A 12190-nucleotide genomic window follows, 5' to 3' on the forward strand; every position below is an offset into this window, starting at 1 on the left:
GCATGTCCGGAGGCATTGGCAACGGATGCTGTCTTTCAGCATCCCTAGAGATGTCGGTCGATCACGATACACTTGCGATTTCAGGTAACCCCAAAGCCAATAATCGCACGGACTGAGGTCTGGGGACCTGGGATGCTAAGCATGACGAAAGTGGCGGCTGAGCACACGATCATCACCAAACGACGCGCGCGCAAGAGATCGTTCACGCGTCTAGCAATATAGGGTGGAGCGCCATCGTGCATAAACATCGTACGTTCCAGCAGGTGCTTATCAGCCAGGCTGGGGATGATGCGATTCTGTAACATATCGCCGTACCTCTCACCCGGCACGGTAGCAGTTACCTGCTGTCCAGCGCCATCTGTCGGACATTTTGCGAACTTTGTTTTTTTTTTTTTGTTCTAATAAAACCCCATGTCATTCCAAGCATGTGTGTCAATTTTTACCTCTTTATCTACACTATTCCGTGGGTTATTAAGTTTTCAAATTTATACTGACTTTTTGATCACCCTGTACATCGTGATTTTTTCACACATGTTGATGAAATGTTTGTTGTTGCAGGGTTTTCACGTGTGCCAGAGGGACGGGCGGCGGGATTCGTTCCTGTGTCCTCACGGTACGGCCTTCAACGAGCTGACGGAGCAGTGTGACTGGTGGCATAACGTCAAGTGCTTCTGAAGTTGCGGGAGCATTCAGTTCAGCCGTTGCCTGCAGCTTATCCATCACTACCTCACGGTGGAACACTCATACGACATACAATAGAAATCACGTTCCACCCTTTCGCTTCTCCTCACCTCTCCAGTTCCACCAATTTTCATATACTGGACGTGCCCTTAAAATATTTTTTTTTCGACTTCATTTCGGGGCACAGTGCATACGTCATGGAATTCATCGTCATATCAACATCAGTCTTCAAGATTATATAAGCCTCATCATTTTTCAGTAGTTCACTTTTTTTTTATTCGCAACATCTTGTTCCATATATTATAATAATCTATTCGTTATCTGCTAGCACATCAGTATTTGTTTGCGTGCGTGGGCGGTCATTAATCGCTTCCATAGTCCCATTAATTTCATTAATAAGTACCGGAAGACTGTATGATTAAACGTGATATTAAAAAAAAATGCTACAAGAATTTAAAATACGCTTATCCACCTCGTATTCCTCAGCTTCCATTTAATGTAGATAATTTCTCATTTGATTCAATAACTGCATGGAATGCAGGCAAATTAGACTGTTGAAAAGAAGGTAGCGAAGACTCTGTAATAGCAGGTTGTCAGCCCACAAATTGAACGACATGACAAATATTCACCCGTTCAAAGTTTACGAAATTCTTCAGAATGATTATCGTTTACAGATAACTTTTTGTCGTTAACAAATCGAAAAGAAGGTACGTTTGTTTATATTTTGACAAGAGCAGCTACCAACTCCGGTTCTTCCGGGGTTAAAATCTCAACTTCTCAATACGGAATCCAAGTTTAATGGTTTTCTTTGAACCTAGTTCGGAATGCTGTTCCATACTGATTACTATCACTGACCATTTAACTGACTGATAAAGTACTGATTTATATTTACTGTCTCATGTTATCGTTACGTCCAGTTTTAAGCTGAGTGCAACAAAAATACATGTAAACACAGTAGAGAAACATTGTTTGAAAATAGGAGCTCCCTCAGAAATCACATTTTTCCGAAGTAATCCCATTTAGCTCACTGGAAGAAAACGAAGACTTACGTTTCCATTTAACGTTCACTCTCGGGAGCAGGGGAGAACGTTTTATGTTCTCAAAGAGTATCATGAAAGTGACAAAGGCTGTCCTCGATTACTAATGGGACTCAGCACTCAAGACTAAATGACTGCCATAGATAAATTAAGGTTTCTCGCAAACTAAAGTATGTACATGTTTCCAACCATCTGCTGCAACGATATCTGCGAGCTCTAAGAAACGAATTACTGAAACTGCTAGTACCACAAAAGACCATAAAATACTTATTGTACAGGGCAGGCAGCCACGTCGTTCCAGGTTAACATTTCATGTTGTTATAGTTGAATCCCAGTGGAAGAAATGGCGTATTTATATCCAATTGCCACCAATAGGCTATGGCCCATCGTGCCTCTCTTAACGTCGCGTCGAGAAGAGGACCACAAACTATTGTGCCAATCACTTTATAAGTTCACATAGCTAATGAAATAAATTATAAAAACATAGAAGAGTCAATGAAACAAATGGGTGATGGAGCAGTATTCCGAAATACAAGATATATCTAATGGACTCTATACAAGTTAACACGGTGATCAGAGACTGGAATAGAAGAAACTAATTCTACACTTCCTGGATCACTGTTTTTATTTGTGACTATGTCGCAGCTTGTATTCTCAGCATGTCATACGACATACCTGGAAACTGCGTGCCGGATTAGGACTTGAAACAAGATTCCTACATTTCTCAGGCAGTGCAAGAAACATGAATTCACATGGATCAGAACAGTGCTGAAGTTTAGAGCTGTAATGCTTAACTTTCGTGAGTATTAAGGAACGTGCACGAGTTGCATTAAAAAGTTCAACACAATTGCAATAATTTTAGATAACCATTAATAATATACCCAAATATCAAGCATTAAAATGTTTCGTCAATAAATTCTGTCTGTACAATATTTTTTAACCTGTGCAATTATTAGGGGTACTCAAAAAAATTGCTTTTAAAACAAGTATATGAAGTCACTAACAATTTCCGGTAGATTTATAAAAGAAAAAATTTGCATTGATTAACAGGTTGAATGATAGTGAAATTTATTAATTTTAACTTTTAGAGCTGATTTATCTTCTTCTGAATTCAGACCTGGAACATAAGTTGGGCAAGTCCTCACTAAAATGTCTCAGGGTTACGCACAAGGTAATTGGCTAGTAAGTAACAATTTGCATTTGCATATACATCAAAGACACAATTAGGATTGCCAAATAATTCTTTATTATTTATTCTCAAACCCTTACACAGCTCTGAAACCGGCTGCTGTACAAGAATCCTTTATAAGATAGTAGGGGGCGCGAGGTTTCACGTTTAGGATGAAAAGATGATTAGATGTTAACGGGTATTTAGGTTGCATCAATAATTTTTCTGAAAGTTCTCCAATTATTACGCAAAACTGTAAATACTAACTCGTCTATGCGAATGGTTCAGACGATACTGTTACACGTTCCTCGCGTGCGTCGGAATTTTTCCACTGTCTGCGCACTCTGTGTGAAACTGAATGTCTCGACACTCAGAATAATATGAGTCTTTCTTTACACTTCGGTACCTGGGAGTGGCTTTACCGTACGATGGAGATTTCCACCCAACGAAAATACAAGTATTTTCCGGAGTTTTGGGCTGACAGTCTTGAACCTTCACGTGTGTTTTCGGTATTTCTCTCAGAACTATTGACTGTAGTATTTTCAAACAATTTCGGCAGAAATATTTTAGCATATAGCTATTAAAATGAATAATAAACTATCTGAGACTTGGATGTTTTTCCCCAGCATTGTTCATCTATTCATTCCATCAGTGCTTTTTGGCAACATTACTACAAAACCTGTTCGTGAACACTGAATTTGGCTACCTAACAGAATGGCACTCCACAGGACAAACCGCTCTTGTGCGCTGTGCCTTAATCAGCATCACGATACTTATATTCATCTTGTGGAAAGGTAGCATACTATGTACGATCAGCTATACGAATGTATACAATAACCATTTCATTTTCATTTTTATACTGTTCTTTTTTATACTTTATATGTGTATATTTGTAGTAAAAATAAAAAATCTAATTGAAGTTTTTATTCTGTCAATATCCAATAGTCCCTTGTGTACTACCCATAAGACACGCACAGTTTTAACTATGAGACGCTGTGGCTATGTCTGTTTTAACAAGTAAGCACTTCATATATCGGTTGTTGCAAAACATAACGTTAGAGCCAAACTTTGTACTTTAAAGGGTTTCCGTTGTAGCATATCTGCAACCAAAGAACATTCATTATAATGTACAATTTCTTATAATAACTTAATAATGAACTTACAACTCTGGGAAGCATACGAGCTTAAATTTTCCTCTGAAAATGCGTATTTATGTCAAGTCATATAGCAGTTTTTGTATGTCATACTGGAATTTTTTTAAATTCATATTTTTTATGACATTTAAGGCATTTTAATGAAAATGAAATAGTAATAACTGCACACTATTGAACTGAATCAAACATTTGATGTCTGCGTCTTCTTACTAACCACATCAGTGTATCCCATTAACTGTAGGTTGGTTGGTTGGTTTTGGGGAAGGAGACCAGACAGCGTGGTCATCGGTCTCATCGGATTGGGGAAGGATGGGGAAGGAAGTCGGCCGTGCCCTTTCAGAGGAACCATCCCGGCATTTGCCTGGAGTGATTTAGGGAAATCACGGAAAACCTAAATCAGGATGGCCGGACGCGGGATTGAACCGTCGTCCTCCCGAATGCGAGTCCAGTGTCTTACCACTGCGCCACCTCGCTCGGTCATTAACTGTAGGGTAGAGTGCTGTACGTAGAGAATAATGTACCCAGGAACACATCACGTTTCTTGGTCGTTACATCAGTCTAGTGACCGCTTTTAAAATAACAAGAAGAAATGCGCACTAGAGACCACCAAGTACAGTTTCTGCCATTTTCTACAGTTTTTAATGTTAGACGTTAGGTTGTGTTTTGCGTATCTTCCGTAAATATTTCGCTTTCCACACATTTAAGTGCTGTATGATATATTAAAGCTATTTGGAAGATATTGTTAATTCTTCAGCTACAGAATTTTATGGTGAGTAAAATGTTATATATTTTTAGAACTATTTATACAACTTGTTGACATTTAAGTCATACGTCGTCGGTCATGCACTATCTTGTATTTTGAAACAAAAGAAGGTCCTTCACCATGGAACATGTGTAACCTACATGTATGTGTGTGTGTGTGTGTGGTGTTGTTGTTGTTTTTGTCTTCAGTCCAGAGACTGGTTCGATGCAGCTCTCCATGCTACTCCGTCCTGTGCAATTTGTTTCATCTCCCAGTGCCTCCTGCAACCTACAGCCTTCTGAATCTGTTTAGTGTAGTCATCTCTTGGTCTCCCTCTACGACTTTTACCCTCCACGCTGCCCTCCAATACTAAATTGGTGATCCCTTGATGCCTCAGAATGTGCCCTACCAACCTATCCCTTCTTCTAGTCAAGTTATGCCACAAATTTCTCTTCTCTCCAATTCTATTCAATACCTTGTTAGTTATGTGATCTACCCATCTAATCTTCAGCATTCTTCTGTAGCACCACATTTTGAAAGCTTCCATTCTCTCCTTGTCTAAACTATTTATCGTCCATGTTTCACTTCCATAGGTGGCTACACTCCATACAAATACTTTCAGAAGCCACTTCTTGACACTTATATCTGTACTCGATGTTAACAAATTTCTCTTCTTCAGAAATGCTTTCCTTGCCATTGCCAGTCTACGTTTTATATCCTCTCTACTTCGACCATCATCAGTTATTTTGCTCCCCAAATAGCAAAACTCATTTACTACTTTAAGTGTTTCATTTCCTAATCTAATTCCCTCAGCATCACCCGACTTAATTCGACTACATTCCATTATCCTCGTTTTGCTTTTGTTGATGTTCATCTTATATCCTCCTTTCAAGACACTGTCCATTCCGTTCAACTGCTCGTGCAAGTCCTTTGCTGTCTCTGACAGAATTACAATGTCATCGGCGAACCTCAAAGTTTTTATTTTTTCTCTATGGATTTTAATACCTACTCCGAATTTTTCTTTTGTTTCCTTTACTGCTTGCTCAACATACAGATTAAATAACATCTGGGATAGGCTACAACCTTGTCTCACTCCCTTCCCAACCACTGCTCCCATTTCATGTGTGTGTATTGTGTATTAAACCAAGGACCTAGAAACGATGGAGAGGCTTCGTCCCGCCGTAGACCTCAGTTGTCCACAACCTCACAACAGACCACAGCAGTCCCCCCCACCCCGGGCTATGTGCGTTACATTTCTTTTGGACAGTGTCCCACAAATAGGACACATATTTTGCCTGTAGCATTTGGCGTCAATTGTATCAAACAAATTATGCACCGACCCTTTAATGTCATACTGTGCACTTTACTGCTGTGATGCAGTTTTGCGACGTCCTTGGAGTGGATCAGTTTCATATAAGGTATGACTATTTTTGAATGTTATTCAACTCTCTTTTTAACTCTGAAGTTATGGAACAGACTCCTTATAAGCCTCCAACTACTTTGGATGATTAAACGTAGGTCATTTAGCAAACAAACAAACAAGCAAACAAACACCGTCCGGACAGGTCTTGAAGGCCCAACGGTACCGACCGGCCTCCGTGTCGTCCTCAGATCTTAGGTGTCACCAGATACAGAGGGCTATGTGGTCAGCACTAAGGTAGGTTACAAGCCGTCCCAAACAATGAGTTTTGTCAAGGTGCAATATTCAATTAGACCCATATGAACGAAACACATTCAAGGACGCACTCAACTAGACACTTTTCAAAAGCCATATAATCAAAACCATTCCGCAGATCCAGTTGACGCTTGATATACATTAATTTGTAACACGTACGAAAACAAGAAAATGCAACAAATTTTATCCCTATGCTTAGTCACAAAACAAGCCAAATGACTTTTTGCATCGATTTCTTTATTGTGGATGAGTTCCTACTACACCACAAATATACCAGTCGGAACTTTTCGTCTTGGCCACATATGACAGTATATTTTGTATTTTAGAAAGTTCTCTTTTTTTTATTTTTCTTGTTGAGACTTCATCATTCCATAGACAAGGAGTCAGATGATATAGGTGACTTATATTTTCCTAATACAGTGCTAACTTTCACGAAGAGTTGGAATAAACTTAAATGGTATTTTTATGCGATATTTTTTTATGAGTGATGGCTATACACAGGAAGAAAAGGGAACAGCTACCTGTAACATTAGCAGAGTTGGTGCACAGTTTTTAGGCAATGAACGACCAGTTGCACACCTCTTCAGCGCAACAACGTTACCAACATTGGTCGCGTTCAGTGAAGATCGGCACTCGAAACATTCATGACGGCGTTCGAGAGACATTCTTTCAAAAGCATAGCCAGTCCCGGAGTGAGACTCGGGCGCCGTCTGCAAAGTGTTATTACGACAAAACGAATCATTCAAGAGAACAGAATCATCTTCATCGCTGTTGTCAGAATAACTTACTACTCTACGTTTCTTTACGCGTCCAATATTGTCACTGGCACAAGAATCGGCTCAGAAACACAAAAACTGTGATTCACACTGTAAGGTGTCAGACAAATCCAACACCTTCCATGAAAACCCTGACATGTTAGCAAATCCGGCAATATGTCACATAGCTCCGAATAAATCCCGACATTAAATTAACCAAAGTAATACGATCAACGAGTGAGCAAATGGAATACCACAGACTAACACAAGAACGTCTAAATGCATGCCATACTTTCCCACCATGAAACAGACGCAGTTCCGAGGGGAGAAACGAGAACAGAAGCCTAGAGCAGAGCGGTGTAGGCTAGAAGGCCCTACGATAAGAGCGGGACAAGGGGACACCCGCATCGCCGGCCGACCGCCAAGAGGTCCATCCCCCAGCCCATGTTAAAAGATAGAGCCCTCCAGAAGAACAGTATAGATCTTACGATATCACTAAAAGGGACACACCAGCTGCGTGTTTTAGCGTGAGACTATACGCATCTCTGTTACGCAGCAAACATTAAAAACATTGACCCACCACGAAAAGTATAACGTTTCTCATTGGATAGACAGAATTTTTGTAGGCGGAGCTTAAGGTTAACATTGAGACCCTGATTGGTCAGTTGAAAACACAGCCAGATACCTCTTTCTTAAACCAACTTCAGTAAACAGTAGTAAGGATAAGTTCGAGAGAGATGCTACTGAGACAGCGAAGTGTGTGGAGCTGCGAAGTGTGTGGAGCTGCGAAGTGTGTGGAGCTGCGAAGTGTGTGGAGCTGCGAAGTGTGTGGAGCTGCGAAGTGTGTGGAGCTGCGAAGTGTGTGGAGCTGCGAAGTGTGTGGAGCTGCGCCGCCAGCCGCCCCTGACGCTGCCTAACCACCGACAAGGTAATGAACGCACATGATGCCTCATAAGAGCGCATAAGGCTTCACTCAGAACTGCAGAAGTCTCATCTGTTACATCCCCTTTCTACGTAATACTAGTGTCGATCATCAATTAAACTTCGTGGTATTCACATTTGCTACTTGAAGTTAAAATCTGAAAGGCGATGATTTTTCTGTTATATAATTATTGAGAAGCCACATCAGCCACCGTAATTTACGACAAGTTAAATACGTAATTAAAGATAATTGAGGGTCACTGTAGACCATTTTTGATAGTTTTCTCTTTTATGAAACTTAATTTAAACCTAGATTATAGATGTGATATGGCATAGGTCATCCTTCGATCCTTTATAGAACATGGAAACCCATTCCAGGAATATTCGTTCACATTTTTGTTGAACGCAGTTGGTTTTTGCTATCCTGTATTAAAACATTTCCTTTTATCAATAGTGCAATTTATAAACAATGTTTGTGAGTAGAATAAAATTTCCAATGGTAAACTTAACTGCTTTTTCGACGTTATTTTACCAGCTAACTAAAAATAGGAAAGCCTTGAACCCTTCCACTAAATTTAGTTAGTATTAAGATTCTTTTACAGGGCGTGCAGTGGAGCTGACGTTGAAATCATTAAGTATTTGGTTATATCATTGCTAGTATCACTGAACTCTTCTGACCTCTACATGTCATGTGTGGTATGGCGTCTCCTTACCAGCAACAGGTCCCAGGTTCAAACTAGTCAATTCCCTAAAAAAACACGCTCAGAGCGTCGTTGCGCGAAAGTGGTAGGGAGACACGACTTAGAACAGACAGACACCACGCAGAATGTTAGAACACGTTCATCCGGATCTTAACCACCACTAGGAACATATGAATACTCAATGTCAAAGACCTTCGAAAGTACTTCAGAGTCTGGTATTCCCTTCCGTTTTCTCAACAGAGCAAAAAGTAAAAGCGGGAGAAACTTTTAGAAGAAGCTATAAATATTTGAAATATCAAAATACAATCAAAATGCTAAATAAGCAAAAAATACATGAAGGCAATCAAGTTTGATATATCGACTACTGCTGTAAATATCTATATCGATTAAGTGATTAAAATATATCACAGCAGGTGACGTTTACTGACAGCGAGCATAAAACGCCAGTTATGTCGAGATCCATTCTCAACGGGTGGCGCTCGAAAGAAAAGTAAACTCGGGATCCGCCTGCAATGTGTTAAGCTAGCACTCAAGCAATGTAATGTTCTATAAATGGCGGCATACGACTTATATCTCCCAAAATTCGTAACATATCATTTACTTTTGATATTAACTGCATAAGGAAGACTATGAGCTTAAACCCTGAAGACTGTGCAAAGTACCAAAAGTCTTCTGAAATTTGCAGCCGCGAAATGAAATCCGATAAAAGGGGGATAAGGTTCATTTTAAGAATGCTACAGTTCTAGCTCATGGGCTTATCTATTAACGTTCAGTTGCAAGAGAGGACGTAGATATCCACCCGATTAAAGACAGCGAGTCTCTCCGGATGAAAGTTAGTGACAAACCTGATGGATTCGGAAAATATGGAGTATGGAAGGTCAGGAGAGGAGATAGCAGACACCGCCAGAGAAACAAGGCCGATCGTCGGCGAGGTACGCCACATACACGACAGCAGTCTGGCAAGGATAATTCTCGTTACAAGTACTGGAAGTCAAAGGCAAACCTTGATGGTGCAATCAAGTGGTCTCACTTCTAAATAAATAATTTGCGAGTCACTGCACTTTGGGTGGTGGAGGATAGTTCTTACCGATGTTAACAAGTCTCTTCCTCATTCTATTCACCTACGGAACGAAGGAAACATGATTGTACCTCTCCGCATGTGCCCAAGCCTCTCTTGACTTATCCTCATGGTCGCTAAGCAAGATGTACGACAGAGACAGCAGAAGTATTGCTCAGATTTCCTCGAATATTGGTTTTCTGAATTCGACTAATAGGGTTTGAGTTAATAATGTCACCTTTCTGCAGAAAGATTCGTATTGAACTTCCCTGAGCTTCTCTGTTGCACTGTCCTGTAGAACATGCTAACCTGTTACGACCATGGCAGAGCGTCTCTTTAGTTGGTTCGACGCTTGCTGTCAAGTCTACTTCATAAAAGCTGCGAATACCCGAGCAGAAATCGATAATGTGTCCTATTAGCTCGTACTTGTGCGAGGTTCTCTTTTCAGGCTGAGACTGTAGATTTAAGTCCAAGTGAAGTGATAAAAAAGAAAATCTAGATTGGATAGTACGAAGAGACGAAATCAAGCCTGTTAATCGACAACCAAATGAGCCGGGAAAAGGGAAAGTTATCATCAAAACAGTGAAGCACATGTGGGCGAGGGTGCGGAAAAAACTAATGATAACTGAAGGTCAAAAGAGACCTAACGACCAGACCATTTACATTAAAGGCAATAAGTACCTACTGTATATCACGTAGGAACGCAACTGGACGTTGATCACAATAAACACAAAAAGTTTTAAACATGTAATGGAAGAGTTAGTGTGGGTAAGATGAAAATTCTGATCTAACACAGAGATGGTTTATCGGTACAGAGATGGCAGCGATGGTGTATTGCTACACGTTCTCCAATAACTCAAATAACCGACAACTTGATCGGAAGACTCGTTTAGTTTATATAGCTCTTTAAACTACGTTAAGTGAATTTTGATCAACTGAATACAATGTAACACTTTGAAGTTACAAAATACATTGTTTTAGACGTTTTATTGCTTGTTTTAGTCGGTTTATTGCCAATGGAAGTTCATCCAGTCTTGGTGAAAGTTCATGAAGGGTCTATTCTTTCATTTTCAACAGCTAAGAAGTGGGCAGTCGAACTTAAACAATAAGAAAAATAAGACTATTTTTGAATGTGGCTTTAGTTCCCTGGAAGGTAGAACATATGAAGGGTATCTGATGATAGGGGATTTCATATGTATAAAATAGCTGACACTGTTCGCATATCAGAAGCGTACGCTACAATTTGCTGGAATTAAGTATTGTATTGTATTAAATGTTAACCGGGGACCTAGAAACGACGGAGAGGCGCCGTCCCCGCCACAGCCGCAGTGGTCCACAACCCCACGACGACTACTGCAGTCCACTTCACCCCTCCGCCGCCCCACACCGAATCCAGGGTTATTGTGCGTTTCGGCCCCCGGTGGACCCCACCAGGGAACGTCTCACACCAGACGAGTGTAACCCCTATGTTTCCGTGGTAGAGTAATGGTGGTGTACGCGTACGTGGAGAACTTGTTTGCGCAGCCATCGCGGACATAGTGTAACTGAGGCGGAATAAGGGGAACCAGCCCGCATTCGCCGAGGCAGATGGAAAACCGCCTAAAAACCATCCACAGACTGGCTGGTTCACCAGTCCTCGACACAAATCCACCGGGCGCATTCGTGCCGGGGACCAGGCGCTCCTTCCCGCCCGGAAAGCCGTGCGTAAGACTGCACGGCCAACCGGACGGGCGAGTTAAGTATTAGTAAGTTTTGTGTTGGATTGGTGTCCCATTTGTTGACGGATGGGAAAAATTAAATAAGTAAATTTGTTCGCATTGTTTCCATCGTTTTTAAAACAATTCAACAGATTCTGTATGACGGCCACGTAGTTTCACCTCTTTGCGGCAAGAACGAAACAGTATTCATGACAGTGACGGTGGAGGTGGAGGTGGGGATAAGCGCACGGGGGAGTGGGAGGGGGGGGGGCGACAGGAAAAGGGAGCAGGTCGTTGGAACTGCTCGAAAAACTAAGCCGTTTTCACCTGACGGAAATTGTGTATCCAACATTTTCTGTGGTGGAAAAGGGATCCTCCTTGTCGATAACAATGGAAATTATAGTAAAATAATATGCGGAAACCACACGAGTCGAAAACATGTGAGAGGAGGCCTCGACTGTAAAAGAAAATAAATCGTCGTTCTTCAGGACAATGTATCTGCCTTCAAAAGTACTTTGGCAACACTGCATTTTTATGTGCTAATTGTTACTAGCTTCTGAAGAATTTTGACAGGTAGAGACCGATATTTCGCAGGCCAGTCA

The 12190-nt window shown here is 40.9% G+C and overlaps 1 protein-coding gene across 1 annotated transcript in view; it reads left to right on the forward strand.

Moving 5' to 3' along the window:
• Positions 1-3805, forward strand: part of LOC124555893 — a 354617-nt gene extending 350812 nt beyond the window's left edge. Inside the window, exon 5 of the mRNA XM_047129952.1 lies at positions 559-3805. Within this exon, the coding sequence (XP_046985908.1) occupies positions 559-675 (117 nt within the window). The 3' untranslated portion in view covers positions 676-3805. The remainder of the gene's footprint in view (positions 1-558) is intronic.
• Positions 3806-12190: the final 8385 nt, after the last annotated feature.

This window comes from Schistocerca americana, chromosome X (assembly GCF_021461395.2).
Source record: "Schistocerca americana isolate TAMUIC-IGC-003095 chromosome X, iqSchAmer2.1, whole genome shotgun sequence".
Classification (NCBI taxonomy): domain Eukaryota; kingdom Metazoa; phylum Arthropoda; class Insecta; order Orthoptera; family Acrididae; genus Schistocerca; species Schistocerca americana.